This window comes from Nycticebus coucang, chromosome 15 (assembly GCF_027406575.1).
Source record: "Nycticebus coucang isolate mNycCou1 chromosome 15, mNycCou1.pri, whole genome shotgun sequence".
Lineage (NCBI taxonomy): Eukaryota > Metazoa > Chordata > Mammalia > Primates > Lorisidae > Nycticebus > Nycticebus coucang.
In genome coordinates this window covers 79,835,591-79,854,685 of record NC_069794.1, presented here as the reverse complement: position 1 = coordinate 79,854,685, position 19,095 = coordinate 79,835,591, and the positions used below count along the sequence as shown (strand labels likewise).

At 40.3% G+C, this 19,095-nt stretch overlaps 1 protein-coding gene across 5 annotated transcripts in view; it reads right to left on the bottom strand.

Annotated features, from left to right (window-relative positions):
* Positions 1 to 19,095, bottom strand: part of MTUS2 (microtubule associated scaffold protein 2) — a 749,188-nt gene that overhangs the window by 228,626 nt on the left and 501,467 nt on the right. For all 5 annotated transcript variants that reach the window (XM_053563400.1, XM_053563404.1, XM_053563402.1 and 2 more), the window contains one exon: positions 6,848 to 7,009. In XM_053563400.1, coding sequence (XP_053419375.1) covers positions 6,848 to 7,009 — 162 coding nt within the window. The remainder of the gene's footprint in view (positions 1 to 6,847; positions 7,010 to 19,095) is intronic.

Below are 19,095 nucleotides of genomic sequence, written 5' to 3'. Positions count from 1 at the left end.
CCTCAGACTGTAATACTGTACAGGTCCTTTGCAAAGCCAAAGGGAAAAAAGCTGCAGTCTTCAGTCCCAGATCCTTAACAAAGAGCTGTTTAACCACAACTCCAGGAAACCCCAATCCAATCTCACCTCACCAGACCACCTAGCCAACAGTGAAAAACAATCATGAGGCAAAATTAGCAGAAAAACTCTGGCAACATGAACAATCAGAGTAGATCAACTTCCCCAAGAAACAATAAAGCAGACACAGCACAAGATCCTTTTCATAAACAAATGGCTGAGATGTCAGAAATCGAGTTCAGAGTTTGGATAGCAAATAAGATCAACAAAATGGAGGAAATGATGAAATTAGAATTCAAAGCAGAAATTCAAATGATGTCTCAAGAATTCAACGAATTTAAAGACAAAATGACCAAAGATTTTGACCCATTAAAGCAAGAATTTGCGGCCCTCAAAGATCTAAAAAAATACAGTAGAATCCCCAGAAACAGAATGGAGCTGGCAGAAGAAAGGATCTCCGATATTGAAGACAAAGCTTTTGAACACTCCCAAACACTCAAAGAGGAAAAAAAAGTGGAGAACAAAAATTGATCATTCTCTCAGAGAGCTCTGGGATAATTCGAACAGGTCTAATATTCGCCTTATAGGAATACCTGAAAGTGATGAGGTTGCTGTGAAGGATACATATGCTTTGCTTCATGAAATAATTAAAGAGAATTTTCCAGACATGCCCAGAGATTCTGAAATTCAGATAGCAGACAGTTTTAGAACACCAGCACGACTCAACACCCCCCACCCCCAAATTCTCATAGACACATTATAATTAATTTCGCTAAAGTTAAAATGAAGGAGAAAATTCTGAAAGCTGTAAGAAGTAAGAAAACCATAACATACAAGGAGAATAACATTAGAATGACTGCAGATCTCTCCGCTGAAACCTTTCAAGCTAGAAGAGGGTGGTCATCGACCTTTAATCTCCTTAAACAAAATAACTTTCAACCCAGAATCCTGTATCCAGCTAAACTGAGTTTCATCTATGATAGAGAAATTAAATACCTTAATGACATTCACATATTGAAGAAATTTGCCATAACTAAAAAAGCTCTTCAGGATATTCTCAGACCTATCCTCCATAATGAACAACACAATCCTCCACCACCAAAGTAAAATCACTCAGAAACTTCTGATCGAATTCTAACTTCCATAGTGGCGAAAGAATTAAAAATGTCCACTGGACTTTCGAAAAACTTGTTACCCAAAACTCTGTCTGGCTTATCATTATTCTCAATTAATGTGAATGGCTTAAATTGCCCTCTAAAGAGACACAGGTTGGCTGACTGGATACAAAAACTCAGGCCAGATATCTGCTGCATTCAAGAATCTCACCTTACCTTAAAAGATAAACATAGACTCAGGAGGAAGGGATGGTCATCTATAATTCAGGCAAATGGAAATCAGAAAAAAGCAGGTGTTGCAATTTTATTCGCAGATACAATGGGCTTTAAACCAATCAAAGTAAGAAAAGACAATGATGGTCACTTCTTATTTGTTAAGGGCAACACTCAACATGATGAGATTTCAATTATCAACATCTATGCACCCAACCAGAATTCACCTCAATTTATAAGAGAAACTCTAACTGACATGAGCAATTTGATTTCCCCCAGCACCATAATTGTTGAAGACTTTAACACTCCTCTGGGAGTTTTGGATAGATCCTCAAAAAAGAAGCTAAGCAAAGAAATTTTAGAATTAAACTTAACCATTCAACATTTGCATCTAACAGACATGTATAGAACATTTCATCCTAACAAAACCGAATACACATTCTTCTCATCAGCCCATGGATAATCTTCCAAAATTAATCACATCTTAGGTCACAAGTCTAACCTCAGTAAATTTAAAAGAATAGAAATCATTACTTGTATTTTCTTGGACCATCACAGAATAAAAGTTGAACTTAGTAACAACAGGAATCTCCACATGCATACAAAAACATGGAAACTAAATAGCCTCATGCTGAATGATAGCTGGGTCACAGATGAGATTAAGAAGGAAATTACCAAAGTTTTGGAACAAAACGATAATGAAGAAATGAACTATCAGAACCTCTGGGATATAGAAAAGGCAGTCCTAAGAGGAAAATTTATAGCGTTGCAAGCCTTCCTCAAGAGAACAGAAAGAGAGGAAATCAATGACTCAATGGGACATCTCATGCAACTGGAAAAGGAAGAACTTTCTAACCCTAAACCCAGCAGAAGAAAAGAAATAACTAAAATTAGGGCAGAACTAAATGAAGTTGAAAACAAAAGAATCATACAACAGATCAACCAAAGAGTTGGTTTTTTGAAAAGGTCAATAAAATAGATAAACTGTTGGCTAACCCAACCAGAAATAGAAGAGTAAAATCCCTAATTTCATCAATCAGAAATGATAAAGGCCAAATAACAACAGATTCCTCAGAAATTCAACAAATCCTTAATGAATACTACATAAAACTCTACTCTAAGAAGTATGAAAATCTGAAGGAAATAGATCAATACTTGGAAACATGCCACCCTCTTAGACTTACCCAGAAAGAAGTAGAAATGTTGAACTAACCTATAACAAGATCTGAAATAGCATCAACTATAAGAAATCTCCCCAAAAAGAAAAGCCTGGGAACAGATGGTCCCAGAATTCACATCAGAATTCTACCAAACCTTTAAAGAGGAACTAGTACCTATATTACTTAATCTTTTCCAAAACACAGAAAAAGAAGGACTACTTCCCAACTCATGTAGCCTCACAAATAGAGTACATTATCAAACTTTTGGGTTTTTACCAGTCTAACAGATGTGATATTGTAGTCCGCTGAAGTTTTACTCCACATTTTTCTTAAGAGTGAGTGAAGTTGATTTTTTTTTTTTGAGACAGAGTCTTACTATGTTGCCCTTGGTAGAGTGCCGTGGCATCATAGCTCACAGCAACTTCAAACTCTTGGGCTTAAGTGATTCTCTTCCAAGTAGCTGGGACCACAGGCACCCACCACAATGCCTGGCTATTTTTTGGTTGCAGTTGTCATTGTTGTTTTAGCAGGCCTGGGCTGGGCTCGAACCTACCACCTTCGGTGTATATGGCTGGCACCCTACTCACTGAGCTACGGGCACCAAGCCAAAGTTGATTACTTTTTCATATGGCTAAGAGCCATTTACATTGCTTTTTCTAAGAATCGTCCATTCAAGTTCCTTGCTTGTTTTTCTGTAACAGTGGTTCATGAAGTGTAATCTCTACACTACCAGCAGTGGTAGCACCAGAGAATTTGCTAGCAATGCAAATTCTCAGGTCCAAACCAAACCTATTAAATCAAAAGCTCTGGGTATGGAACCTAATAATCTGTGTTTTTACAGACCCTGCAGGTGACTTTGTAATACTAAAGTTTGAAAGACACTGGTTTCCAAGGTTGATTCAACAACTGCAATTAGACTTTCCATTGGCTTGTCTAATTATTTTCTAATTAAACCAAAGCTAAACTGTTAATAAACGGAAACTGAAAGATCTCTGTGACGTTCATTCATTCATTGATTTATTTGACCATTATTAAGCACACAGTATGAGTCAGACCCCGTAGCTGGCAGTGGGATGTTGTATGGACAAAATCGACAGGGCCACTGCCCCTAGAAGCTTACATTCCCCTGAAGAACAAACTAACCAAACCAATGTAAGTCTTACCAGAGGTAACATTAAAGTGCTATTAGAGCAAGAGCTAGTTCAGTTAGTGGACAGGGAGATATATAATAATACAACATTGAGATAGCACATTGCTCCAACTAAGTGGACCAAGATTTTAAAAAGGGATTGCACCTATTCCTAGCAGGCATATGGATGGAAAACATAGCAGCCTCTTTGAAAGGAGTCTAGGTGTATCCATTAATGCACCAAACAAAGCAATCCTGCTTCTGGGAGCTGATCTCAAAGAAAGAATGCCACCTATTCAAGGCTGTTATAGCAGCATTGTCTGTCATGGAAAAACACTGGTTACAAAGTGAAAGCCCATCAGTAAGGGAATGGTTGAATAAGTCATGGTGTATATACGCCATGCAGCCATTGAGAAGAATGAGTCATACCACCAACTTGAAGGTATTTCTGTGATGTACTTTGAGCAAAGAAAATAACATGTAGATAAATGGGCATGATGCAATCTCATTTTAAGAAACTCATACGTTTAAGAAACAATGCATATGTATATACATTGACATATCATTATATGATCATAGAAGAAAAATATGGAGGAATAAATACTGACATGGGAGAGCTACATGTGGTAGATTAGGGTCCACTTTCCCGAGAGTGGGGAGTGTGCCTTTATAGTGCAGAGGAAGAGGTCTAAGAACAACATGCTTCAACATCCCTGCAGGTAAACAGGTAGATCTACTTGTACACCTTTGCATCAGCTGAGTTCCCTATGTCCAGTCCCTGGCTTTGTGGATGTGAAGAGGAAGTCTATGGGAATTTCTTTTGCCGGCATGAATCCAGCAGGCACAGCATGGCTCTAGAGCCAACTCTGTTGATCCATCCTTGGGTCCTAGCTTTAGAGGTTCAAACCAACAAGGGGCACAGAGCTCCTTGGCTGTTAGTCAGTGGATCTTTATGAGGCTCTGGGACTGGTTCCTAGAGATGCTGCCTGGAGCTTGCTCCTACAGCCCTTCCACTGATTTCACGAGCACCTGCCTTTCTAAGCACAATGGCTGTTCTGCTTAAAATAGCTTGGTTCTTGCTTTCTGAAATCAAAACTGTGTGATTCAAAGGGTTAATAGTCATGGAAAGAATGAGAGTAGTTATAAGATTTAAACATATGAATACATGAAAATGCCTTGAAATCTTCTCCTCTTCCTCTTCTTCTTTACCATTTAAAACTCATTATGCCAAAACTCTTAATGATACAGGCTTGGGGAAAGATTTTATAAAGAAGACTTCATTGGCAATTGCAGCAATATAAAAAATAAATAAACGGGACCTGGTCAAGCTTAAAAGCTTCTGAACAGCTAAGGACAGAATAAACAAAGCAAACAGACAGTTTTCCAAAAGAGAGAAGATACATGGGTATGAATCTGACAAAGGGCTGGTAACCAGAATCTACAGAGAACTCAAGCAAATCAACAAGAAAAGAGCAAACAATCTAATTAATCACTGGGCAAGAGATAGAAACAGAGAACTTTCTCTTAAGAAGACAGAAGAATGGCCAACAAACACGTGAAAAAAAATGCTCATTGTCCCTAATCATTATAGAAACGTAAATCAAAACTACCTTGAGATATCACTAGTGAGAATAGCCCACATCACAATGTCTCAAAGCTGCAGATGCTGGTGTGGGTGTGGAGAGAATGGAAGATTTATACACTGTTGGTGGGATTGCAAACTAATACACCTTTTTGGAAAGAAGTATGGGGATACCTCAAAGAGCTAAAAGTAGACCTTCCATTTGATCTCTCAATCCCATTCTAGGTATCTATCTAGCAGAAAAAAAAACCATTTTACCATAGGGACATTTGAGTTCAAATCTTTATAGCAGCTCAATTCATAAATGCAAAGATGTGGAAACAAGCCAAGTGCTCATCAACCCATGAATGGATTAATAAACTGTAGTATATATATACCATGGAATACTATGTAGCCCTAAAAAGATGGAGACTTTAGACTTTCTTTTATATTTACCTGGATGGAGCTAAAGAACATTCTCCTTAATAAAGTGTCTCAAGAATAGAAAAACAAGCATCTAATAGATGAACAACTATAAACCCACACAAGAGAAAAACAATTAAATTCTGTAATAGGCCAACAGCCCCCCCCCAAAGACCCCTAAATGCCCCTAACTGTCTCATCCTGAGTCCCTGCACATCTCAACCCCCCCGCCTCTCCCCCCACTTGGGTTAACTCTGAGAACAGGTTTCAGAACAAGGAAGTTCCCTGAGTTCCCCCAAAACTCCTAGCCACAGCTAAAACAATGGTAGAACTTACCCCAACCCCCTAGCAATGGCTAAACAATGTTGGAAAGCTTACTCAAGCAGAATTTCCCAAGCTACTGAGTCTCCCAAGAGCTGTCCCAATGCCAGTTGCCACAATGTAACCCCCTGAGCCAACCAGCCCGCCTGACTGTAACCCCGTCCCTAAGCTAACTGGCCATGTTCCGCTTCTGTGTTTGTTCACTTGCTTGCCACATAGCAACAAAAAAGGTATAAAAGGCAGCCTGTTTTTCTCTTTGGGGCTGTTTGCCCTTTGGGGCAGGGACCCACCTGTGCAGGTGTAATAAACACCGAGGGCCCCTGGCAGGTGTAATGAATCACCATCTGATTTATACCTGAAGTGGGGTACGAGTCTTTCTTTCAGGTGGCATGAGTACAATTCAAAGGGGGAGGAGGAGGAATGGGAGAAGGGAGGCAAGGAGATCAGTAAGCTCACACCTAAGGGGTACAATGTAGGGGGATAGGGCACACCTCCTAGGTGAAGGACTCAAATACGACTCAGACTTTTCCTAACACATTGTGGTTTTTTTTGCAGTTTTTTGGCCGAGGCAGGGTTTGAACCTGCCATGTCTAGTATATGGGGCTGGAGCCCTACTCCTTTGAGCCACAGATGCCGCCCTTTCTCTAACACATTGTAATCTAATCATATGTACCCTTACATGAAAGAAAGAAGGAAGGAAGGAAGGAAGCAAGGAAGGAAGGAAATCTTGATACTGAAAACAAAAATAAAAAAAATGCAACTCATCATTCCATCTAAATAACTATGTACACAGAGACTATCAAAGGATTTTTCATTAATGCAGAAATGGCACTCCACTATTGAGCCTCTCCAAGGCAGAAAATCTTACCGGCAGGTATGGAAGTGGATTTTGGTGCTGGAAGTAAACTCCTGCGGGGTGCTGTCACAGTGGAGGAAGCCAGCGGGGCCATCCGGCCAGCTCCCTTGGGTATGTCTTTAGAAGGCAATGCTGCCTTCAGAACCGGCTGTTCTTCATTCCCAAAGGTTGAACCTGTGGGAGGCAGACAGTGTGTTAATTATAACTTCATGAAAAATGGATGGATGCCCTTGCCATTCGCACTTGCCAACCAACCCCAATGCCATCATCTGCTTTAGAACGTGACCTAATTCTCAGTAAATGACCTTGAAAAGTAAAAGTAAAAAGTAAAAGTCCTTGTAGAAAAGGACTCCCTGTAATCGCTGCATAAATGTGTGCCACACAAATCCCTGCATTGAAAGGGGCTCCACAAAAGCCACGAGCAGTCTTGTTCTTCTAAAATTTTACACACACATGCACTCATGTACACACAGTTTGCCTATTTGGCTTTGCCACATACAATGTGAGTAACTCAGGAGAAGAATTAGTGTTTATTTGGATATGTCACATATAATGTGAGTGACTCGGGAGAAAAATAAGAATGTACACGTGTACCCTGAGCCCAGGAAGCTTATTGAGAGCTCCTTGAAATCCCAACTCATTCATCCCATCCCAAGGCTTGAAGGTGGAGTGGGGGTGGGGATGGAAAAAGAGAATTCCTTTGAAACTCGTGAAAGTGTTTTGCCTGAAAAGCCGAGGCCATACCAAACTGGGAGGACCCTAAATTAGAGCCTAGCTGACTTCAAAGCAGAAGACATTTGTTAATAATTGTGGTTTACCAGTCAATTTAGAAATAGTCTCTTTGTCTATAAACAGCTTGTGTCTAATCCACTGCTTTGACACTGCAGACATGGCAGACTGGGATTATGTTTGGGTCAGATTTAAATATGCAAAGTTGCTTGGTCCAAATCTTTCCAAACCTTTTGTGGATTATGCATTTGCAATCTCATAAACACAATGGTATCATCATCTAGTCTCTGTTAAAGTATAAATCTTCTAAATATACCTTTGAGTACAGCTGCGAGACCTAACCTATTAATTTAAAGATTTGGAATATACTGAGATTACCACTTGTTTGGAATAAAACTGTCCAGATGTAGGAACATGACCATCTACTGGGAAAACAAGCAATGACAGCTGGAAGAAGTATATGGTATTTTAATAGAAGATTAATTTTTTTTGTTTTCATCCTTTTAAAAGGATAGTCATAACATTCTATTTAGATAGGGCCTGCATAAAATCATAACCATTATTAAAATAGCTTCAGTGTTCAAAACATCCAGACATTTTATTCAACCATTAGTTTAAGAGATTGCTGCTTTTCTCCCTCTGAAGTACTGAAAGTCTGTTTAAGTTGTGGAGATTTCTGTTGTTTCTAAAGAAAAGCATATTTAGGAAGAAAAAAATGAAGAATGTGCTATTTCTTAACACAGAACCTATGAGTTATAGTTCTTTTAAGGTGCTGTGCAAGGTTTTTTAATAGTTTGAGCAAGGGCTGAGAGAATGCATTTGCCCTATGCAAACGGAGTAAATGCACTGAAGTTCCACAGAAAGATCTGCTCTGTGTCCTGGGAGTCAGATAAAAAAGTATGCAGATAAAAAAGCATCTTTGATCCAAATCCAGTCAGGAAAGTGGCACCATGAGCTTGCAAAATGGTGAGTCTTGGTTTGTGAATTATCCAGTGGACTCACCAATCCAGTGCTAGAATTCAAAGGATTTCTAAAGGTTTGTGGGAGATTTCAGATGGCGCGGGAGGGGGAATAGCTCAGCCACTAGAAATATTTCACATGTATTTATCTAATGTCTAGCCTACTGCTGACACACTGCCAGAATAATCTATTCACTGAAATGTGTAGCAGAAGCTGAATCAAGCATAAAACCTTTCACACAGACTCTTTTATTTAACAATTTATTAAAATTTCTTAAGCAGGGAAATATTTTGTATCACTTATAGAGTTCAAATGCCCTTTTATCAAAACCTCTTGCATTTGGCATGATTCTCTTACATGTAATTTACTATTCAGTGAACATGTCAATTCTGAGATTTGGCTGCTTTCCAGGCTGGGAAGCAATTCATCTGTTTGAAGTACAAGTGTCAGGGAAGATCTGTACTCCCCTCTGAAAGAGGGCTTGAATTAAAAAAAAAAACAATAATATAAAACTCTATTCTTATCTATGATTGTGGGATACAGCTGGCAATAAACAGTTCTACTCTTTGAAAGCCAGAGTAAGTTGGCCAGTAATTAAATATGCATTATTCAGTAAATGAAAAGTGCTCCCAACTTGGAAATGGCTGTTGAAGTCTATAAATACTCCAAGTACTTCACAACAATGCTGACAACATTAAACCATCACTTGGTAAGAGGAAGAAAACAACTAGAAATAAATAAACTGCTTGTGGGAGCTAGAAAAATGTTCTGAAAAATTCAGCCAGTGGAAGTGCTTTACATGGCGAAGTCAGAGATCTCATTTTCAACCAATCCCGATGGACTCTGGTCTGAATGACCCAGGCAATTTATCCTCCCTTTCATTTGGCCTTACATAGGGCAGCAGAAACATCGGCAAGGTGGTTAGTGGTGCAGATTTGGGAGCAAGACAGCCAGTGTGTGAATACCACCTCCCCTACCTAGCACCTGTCTGTACCTCTGTTGCTTCATTCGTAAGAGGAGATAATGAAATCTAACTCAAAAAGCTGATGTGAGAATTAAAAAGAGCTGATACCTGGGAATTTTTCAAAAATTGATGCATGAGTTAGCACAAGAAAACATTCAGAGAGATACGTTCGTTAGCTTACTCCTTTCTGCCTGTGGATGCTGCCGAGGAAGCATCGTTAAAGTCTCTCTTCCCACTGCCGTCATGTCTAAGTCAGAGTCTCCTAAAGAGCCCGAACAGCTGCGGAAGCTCTTCATTGGAGGGTTGAGCTTTGAAACGACTGATGAGAGTCTGAGGAGCCATTTTGAGCAATGGGGAACGCTCACAGACTGCGTGGTAATGAGAGATCCGAACACCAAGCGCTCCAGGGGCTTTGGGTTTGTCACATAGGCCACCGTGGAGGAGGTGGATGCAGCAATGAATGCAAGGCCACACAAAGTGGATGGAAGAGTTGTGGAACCCAAGAGAGCTGTTTCCAGAGAGGATTCTCAAAGACCTGGTGCCCACTTAACTGTGAAAAAGATCTTTGTTGGTGGCATTACAGAAGATACTGAAGAACATCACTTAAGAGACTATTTTGAACAGTACGGGAAAACTGAAGTGATTGAAATCATGACTGCCGGAGGCAGTGGCAAGAAGAGGGGCTTTGCTTTTGTTACGTTTGATGACCGTGATTCTGTGGATAAGATTGTCATTCAGAAATACCATACTGTGAATGGCCACAATTGTGAAGTAAGGAAAGCCCCGTCAAAGCAAGAGATGGCTAGTGCTTCGTCCAGCCAAAGAGGTCGAAGTGGTTCTGGAAACTTTGGTGGGGGTCGTGGAGGTGGTTTTGGTGGAAATGACAACTTTGGCCATGGAGGAAACTTCAGTGGTCGTGGTGGCTTTGGTGGCAGCTGTGGTGGTGGTGGATATGGTGGCAGTGGGGATGGCTACAATGGATTTGGTAATGATGGAAGCAATTTTGGAGGTGGTGGAAGTTACAATGATTTTGGCAATTACAACAGTCATCAAATTTTGGACCTATGAAGGGAGGAAATTTTGGAGGCAGAAGCTCTGGCCCTTATGGTGGTGGCGGCCCATACTTTGCCAAACCACGAAACCAAGGTGGCTATGGTGGTTCCAGTAGCAGCAGTAGCTATGGCAGTGGCAGAAGGTTTTAATTATTCCCAGGAAACAAAGCTTAGCAGGAGAGGAGAGCCAGAGAAGTGACAGGGAAGCTACAGGTTACAACAGATTTGTGAACTCAGCCAAGCACAGTGGTGGCAGGGCCTAGCTGCTACACAGAAGACATGTTTTAGACAATACTCATGTGTATGGGCGAAAAACTCGAGGACTGTATTTGTGACTAATTGTATAACAGGTTATTTTAGTTTCTGTTCTGTGGAAAGTGTAAAGCATTCCAACAAAGGGTTTTAATGTAGATTTTTTTTTTTTTTTGCACCCATGCTGTTGATTGCTAAATGTAATAGTCTGATCATGACGCTGAATAAATGTGTCTTTTTTTTTTTTTAAATGTGCTTTGTGTAAAGTTAGTCTACTCTGAAGCCATTTTGGTAAACTTTCCAAAAGTGTGAAGCTAGAATTCCTTCAGGGTGATGCCAGGTTCTATTTGAAATTCATTTACAACCTGCTTGGGTGAAGAAGCCATTGTCTTCAGAAACCTTGGTATAGTTGAACTGAGGGTTACTGTTGTGACCTGAAGCTCACCATTTAAAGGGGTCATCCAAGGAAAATCATGGAATTATTGGTTATAAAGGTGATTGTTGGCATATCCTATGCAATATATCTAAATTGAATAATAGTACCAGATAAAATTACAGGTGAGAATGAAGCGTGTGTATCTACCATTATCATGTGTAATCAATAAACAATTTAATTCTCAAAAAAAAAGAAAACATTCAGAGTCTGGTAGAGGATATGCTCTTATGTGTTAGTTATTAACATACACTCTAAATTTAAATTCTGTGACTAGTCATTACAACAAACCAGTTTTTCACAGGAATGTGGAAAATATCCAAAGATTAACATCAGATGGGTTACTCTAAGTGAGAAGAACAGAAGAGATTGAGGTAAATTTGATAATACCTTTACAGTACGATTGTCTTTAAAATATCCGATAAATGCAGACATAGGGAAAAGGTGAGAATAATAACACAATGGACCACCAAGCTTAAGAAGGACAAAACATCATCAATTCCATTGTCAGTGAAATTTTGGAGAGAGAAGGAAGCTTGTTCAATTTTCCTAGGTATGCAAAACTGCTTTCCAGATTGCTTGCTGCAATTCACACTAACCACAGGTGGTGAATGTTGCATTACCAGACTAATTTTGCCAACCAGTCGGGCATGGCATTAAGTGGTTTTAATTTTTAACTCTCTGACAAGTGGTGGGATTGAGAATTTTTTTCATATCATTATTGGCTATTTAAGTTTTTCTTTCCATAAGATGCCCATTCATAAGTTTGCTCATTTTTTTTCTACTGAGGTGTTATGTCTTTGTTCTTTGAATATTCTGGATTTTGATCCTTTATTGGGCATGTATTTCAAATATTCTCCCAGTGGTTGGCTTTTGTTCACATTTATGCTACCTTTCTTCAGAAGTTTTTTGTTTTGGAAAAACTTTGCAATTGATTTTTTTTTTTTTTTTTTTTTCGTAGAGACAGAGTCTCACTGTACCGCCCTCGGGTAGAGTGCCGTGGCGTCACACGGCTCACAGCAACCTCCAACTCCTGGGCTTACGCGATTCTCTTGCCTCAGCCTCCCGAGCAGCTGAGACTACAGGCGCCCGCCACAACGCCCGGCTATTTTTTTTTTTGTTGCAGTTTGGCCGGGGCTGGGTTTGAACCCACCACCCTCGGCATATGGGGCCGGCGCCCTACTCACTGAGCCACAGGCGCCGCCCTGCAATTGATTTTTATCAGCCTTTTTCTCTTGATTTGTACTTTGTGTCTTCGACTTTCATCCCTTATTTTGATATCATAAAGATGTTCTCCTAGAAACTCTTCTAAAAGTTTAAAGTTTTGTTTTCCATATTTAAATCATGAATCCACCTGGAATGGGGCCTGGGGTAGGGTTTGACTTTGTTATTTTCTACTTAGACAGTCAACTGTCCCAGCCCTCATATTAGTCTAACTTATCTGCAATATCTGCATGCTTTTCCGTGTATGCCAAGATTACATTCAGGCATGATTTATTAGGGTAGATCAACAAATAACCTCCAAATTTCCATAACTTAACAAAAGTTGGCTTTTGATCATGCACCATCTAATGCAGATCCTCTGGATGATCTGCTGTCCTGGGAAGCTCTCGTCCAGGTAGAATGGGAACCCAGACTCCTTCCATCTTATGTGTTTGGCCTACTTTGGGGTTCTCAGGAGACTCAAATATTCAGCTGGCAGATGGGGAGGGAAAAGGAATTGTTCATGGGAGGATTTTATGGGCCATTCCTGGGCATAGCAGGTATCACTTCTACTTTCATTTTACTGGTTGGAACTCAGTCACACAGGCCAGGAAGAAAACTGGGAAATGTAGTTTAGTTTACACCCAGAAGAAAAGAAAAATGGTTTAATAAACAAATATCTACCCTTTTCCATGCGAGGCTCCATTTCTGAGCTTTTAATTCTGTGTCATTAATCTATCATCCATCACTATACAATGCTATACTGCATTTATTTACTACAGTGTAAGATCAGTACTGATATACTGAGCCTGCATAAGACAAGTACCCCTAACCTTGATCTTTAACTTTAAAAAATGTTTTTATTGGCTTGACGCCTATAGCTCAGTGGCTAGGGTGCCAGCCACATACACTGAAGCTGGTGGGTTCAAACCCAGCCTGGGCCTGCCAAACAACAATGACAACTACAACCAAAAAAAGCCGGGTGTTGTGGCAAGCACTTATAGTCCCAGCTACTTGGGAGGCTAAGGCAAGAGAATCAATTAAGCCCAAGAGCAGGAGGTTGCTGTGAGCTATGATGCCATCGCACTCTACTGAGGGCAACTTAGTAAAACTCTGTCTCAAAAAAAAAAAAAAAGTCTTTACTATTCTTGATCTTTTACTCTTGCCTATAAACTCTAGAATCTGTTTGTCAAGTTCAATGAAAAATGTACATAATTAAGTTTTTTTTCCAACTGTAGCATAATTGAAGGAAGAGCAATTAGATTTAACTAAGATCAACGAACACACTGAGCAATAATTATACTCTCGGAACCATGTTTCATGACAGAAATACAAAGAGGGCTTAGTATCATGAGAAAAACATCAAACCAAGTGATTCTAAAGAGGGCACTTAGCAGTGCCACAGGGATTAAAATCTATGGGTTGCAGCAATATTGGCATTTAGTAGGTAGGGCTGTCAGTATCTCTGTATTAAAGACATGCAGAAATGTAAGAGACATGGAGGAGGAAGGTTAATAAATGTTAGCTGAGGGGTATGAGGCTGGGAGAAACAACATTTTCAGTACACAATCACATGCCATAGAGAGAATTTCCTTATGCTGTTATTAACTATTGAGTAGGTTAGCTGTCAGTTCATTCTCCTTAATTCTCTTCCTTTCTTCATGCCAGTTGTGCTCTCTATATTTGCCATATTATTGTCACCAAAGTGTGAAGGGAGTCCACTGTCATAGCAACTAAAGGACTATTGCTTCCCTGCTGAACAGTGGTCATTTTTCTGTAGATATATCAATACTTATATCACCAGCTTATTGTTTAAAAGGCAAGATCACCATCATTGAGTGTGAAAATTTGCAAGATATATATTCAGCTTGATTATAAAATTCAGCTGGGGCCAGTTTAATACAAAAACCTAATCTCTTCACATTTTTCTCATTAAACTGTCAGGACAAATAGGTTCTTTCATCATGATATTTTTGAGGAAAATGACCTTCTTATTCTTCCTTCAGGATAGCTCCTAGAATTCATTCTTCACAGTGCTTGAATATCCTGAGTTGATTAATCAAATCTATCAAAATCTCACAAAGTTGAATGAATCCCTACCTCACACCCTATGAAAAAGCTAAATTAAAATAAACCAAAGACCTACGTATGTGTAAGAGCTAAAAATATATAACTCTTTGAAAAAAACATAGGTATAAATACTAATAATTTGGGGTTAAGAAATGGTTTCTTAGATATGACACTGAAAGCACAAACAACTATACAAAAAGATAAATTAGACTTCAAATAAAAAAAAAAACTTTTGGGGCAGCACCTGTGGGTCAAAGGAGTAGGGTGCCAGCCCCATATGCTAGAGGTGGTGGGTTCAAACCCAGCCCCAGCCAAAAAAAGAAAAAAGAAAAAACATTAAAAACAACTTCTGTCTTTCTGAGGACACTATTAAAAAAGTAACAAGACAAACTACAAAATTAGAGCAAATATTTGCAAATCATATATCTGGTAAGAGTCTAGTATACAGAATATACATAGTATACAGAATATACATGTATAACCTCAACAATAAAAGGATAAATAATTTGAATGAGGGCAGAGCACAATGGTGGATGGGATAGACATTTAGTTCAGCTCTCCTGGAACAACAGGTGAGAATGACTGGGCTAGATCATTCCTGGCGGGGAATATTGGTGTAGACTGGCAGTTCAGGGTGTGCAGCGAAGTGGCGGATTGCTGGACTCGAAGTGTAATCCAGAGCTATGGAGACTGCCAGAAAAATCTCTGTGCTGCTGCTCAAGCAGTGGCATGGCGGCAACCAGCCCCTTCCCCACAGGAGATTACAATTCCCAGTTTGTGAGGAAACTAGAAGTTATGTGGAAAAATTGGTGAAGTGTGGACTCCTGAGTAGAATTTGGCAGTCAGATTAGGAGGCCATCTGGAGCACACCGGGGCTAGGCTGCCAGTCAGGAAGCAGACATATTTTGAAATTTCAGAAATGGTGACTGCCGCAGGCAACTTTTCCCACAGGCCACGTGTAGCATTTTGAGTCTCACCTGCAGGCAGCCATCCTGCACCCAAAACAGGTCCAAGATACCCTGCACTTCACGGGAACTGTTGTAGGGAGAATTGTGAAACCTGCCTGTGAAGGCTCTTTTTGAAATCAGTAGAATCAACAACTCGGCAGGGTCTATGTGCCAAGCAGGTAGCCAGGCAACCACCAAAAAAACAGCGTAAACCATGAATCAGGTATAAGCCTGGCAAACACTCACGGTGCCACCTGGTGACCAGAAAGTATATTGCAACATAAATATATTCCTACTAAAGTTGATCCCTACAGTATACATACAGTCCTATGTTTATACATATATGAATAATATTTTTGTTTTTGGTGCTGTTTTCTCTCTCTCTCTCTCTCTTCTTTTTTGCTCATTCTTTTTGCTCTTTTGCATTTTATCTTTTTCTTGTAGGAGTTATTGCTAATTTTTAAAAAATTATTACTAATGCTATTTTTTCCCTCTTCCTCTTCTTCCCTTCTTATGGTTGCTGAGAGTGCTTACTAGAGTGCTATTAGAGTTTTTCTTTTTATTTATTTCTAACACACACAGATTTTTTTTTTGTCTGTTTATTTGTTTCTGATTGTGTATCTGTGTGCTTGTGTGTCTGGTAGTTTTTTGTTAGTTTATTTGCTCGTTTTGTTTCAACATGTTTTGTGTTTTGCTAAATCCTTGGGTTGGCTATTTTCCCTAACTCCAGTTTTTACATTCAATAAGAATGGGGGATGATGGCTGACTGGAGCCAGCTTTCAACAGAAGCTCTAGTCCAGAAGGAGAGATAACAGCTAGAAAGAACCCAACAAAGCTGAAGGGTGGGAGCAAGCCAAGAGAAGAGATAGATAATCGTATGTCTTCTCTGCTGAGGCAAGCTGCGACTCCAAGGAAATAAATTTCAGATACAGAACACATCCCAAAGAGGACAGGTGCCCATTCCCTCCCCCAAGAGAGTTGCTTGCTTGCTATGGGATTTCTACTAGTGAGTGGTACACTGAGGTTCTCTTCTCTCACCCCACCAGAGTGACTTGCTGGAAGCTGGGACTCCTTATCCAGGGAGTCCCTGCTGTAAGCCTAGGAATTCCCTTGTCTGGCAGGAAGTTTGAACAAATATCTTCCCTGTCACCTTGAACTTCCAGTCTACCCTTCCTCCCTTGCCTGGTGGTCTAGAAGTCCAACTCCTGCAGAGAACAGAATGTCTGCACTTCTTGGGTAGGACTGGGCATTGCATAGACAGAGGCAGTACAGCTACACTGTGTCTGTGAATCTGGTAACAGTACAGAAAGACACAGAGGGGAAGGTGTCTTGCCTGGGTCTGAAAAAGTGCATATCAGCAGTGGGCAGAGGCTTGGGTCTTCACATGATGGGTGGAGACTTGGGAACTGCTGAGGTGCACGAACCCAACATCAGCATCAATAGAGCGATCCTGCTGGGGTCTAATTTTGGAGAGTCACCTCCCCAACTCTGTGGTCTGCCAGAGGGAACCAAACCTACCCCTGTAGGGATATCAGAGCTGCAGAATAGTGACAGCGAAGGTACAGTGGCTGAGGGAGAAATACATTTGTTGTCTGGATATCCTCAGGTTTAGATTGAGCTCAGGTGGAACATTCTCCAGTTGTCATTGAGTACCTGAGGCAGGCAGGCTTCAGCTCCCCCTGCTGGCCAGTGGCAGAGGGTGGTAGCTGAGAGGAGGAGGCACTGACTTTATTTTGACTCTGACAGGCACAAAGCCCTGGCACATTTGCTTATTGGACAGAACTGAGCCACAGAGACTGGGGTAACAGAGACTGGTAGTGGGGTTACCAGAGACTGGGGTTACCAGAGTCTTGTAGTGAAGGGTGAGCAAGGTGGAGAAAGAGGCATCAGCCCCCTTGGTCCAAATCTTCTACTGGAGGGGCCTTTCTGACTCCTCAGAGCACCAGAACGAGCCACACTTGACCTACCAGTAGACTCTTGCTATCTAGTTGCTGGAGACCTTTTGAACTCTCCAGCTAGAGAGTGGGTGCTGATTGGGACAATTGGTTTGGAACTCTTGAACTGGACAAATCAATCGAGGACCCTCCAAGGTGGTACCCTGGTTTTGTTGTAGTGGAAGGTTTGATTTTCCTCTTCCAGGTGTTGCCTGGGGGGTAAGAGGGGAATGTCTTATTTGCTTGTATTTCTCCAAAGCTGAGACTTCAGCCAAGAGTCACTGATTCATTAGGATTGGACAGAGATCAGCTAAATACATGTCAAAGCCACCTAGCCCCATTACATCAAGCAGGTCTCCAGAGTCTCAGGCTGTAGTACTGTATGGGTACTGTAGTACTGTATGGGTACTTTCCTCTACAAAGCTGTAGAGGAAAAGCTGCAGTCACCAGTCCCAGATCTTTGGTGAAAGGCTGGTCAACCACAACCCCAGAAGCCTCCAATCCAATTTCACCTTACCTGCTCATCTAGCCAAACAGTGAAAAACAATCATGGGGCAGAATCAGCGGAAAAACTCTGACAACATGAATAACCAGAATGACAAAACAGCCACACTAGAGGATCCCATTCATAAACAGATGGCTGAGATGTCAGAAATCGAATTTAGAATTTGGATGGCAAATAAGATTAACAGAATGAAAGTAAAGTTGGAATTAGAAATTCTAGGAATAATTCAAAAGTTATTTCAAGAATTCAATGAATTTAAAGACAAAATGACCAAAGATTTTGACACATTGAGGCAAGAATTTGCAGCCCTCAAAGATCTGAGAAATACAGTAGAATCTCTCAATAACAGAATGGAGCAGGCAGAAAAAAGGATTTCTGATATCGAAGACAAAGCCTTTGAATGCTCCCAAATGCTCAAAGAGGAAGAGAAGTGGAGGAAAAAAATGGATCATTCTCTCAGAGAGCTCTGGGATAATTTGAAGAAAACTAATATTTGCCTTATAGGAATTTCTGAAGGTGACGAGGTTGCTTCAAAAGGCACAGATGCTCTACTTCATGAGATAATGAAAGAGAACTTCCCAGACATGCCAAGAGATTCTGAAATTCAGAAAGCAGACATTTTCAGAACCCAAGCACAACTCAACTTAAATAAGACATCTTCTAGGCACATTATAATTAACTTCACCAAAGTTAATATGAAGGAGAAAATACTGCAAGCAGCCAGACCTAAGAAAACCATAACCTACAAGGGAAAGAATATTAGAATGACTGCAGATCTCTCTGCTGAAACATTTCAAGCTAGAATTGGATGGTCATCTACCTTCAACCTCCTAAAACAAAACAATTTTCAACCCAGTATCCTGTATCCAGCTAAACTGAGTTTCATTTATGATGGATAAATTAAATACTTTAATGATATTCACATGGTTAAGAAATTTGCCACAACTAAACCAGCTCTCCAGGATATTCTCAGACCCATCCTCCACAATGACCACCACAACGCTTTACCACCAAAGTAAATTCACTCCAAAAATTTTGATCAAAACCCAACTTCCACAGTGGTGAAAGGATTAAAAATGTCCACTGTAATTTTGAAAAATTCAACACCCAAAATAATATCAGGCTTATCACTACTCTCAATTAATGTGAATGGCTTAAATTGCCTGTAAAGAGGCACAGCTTGGCTGACTGGATACAAAAACTCAGGCCAC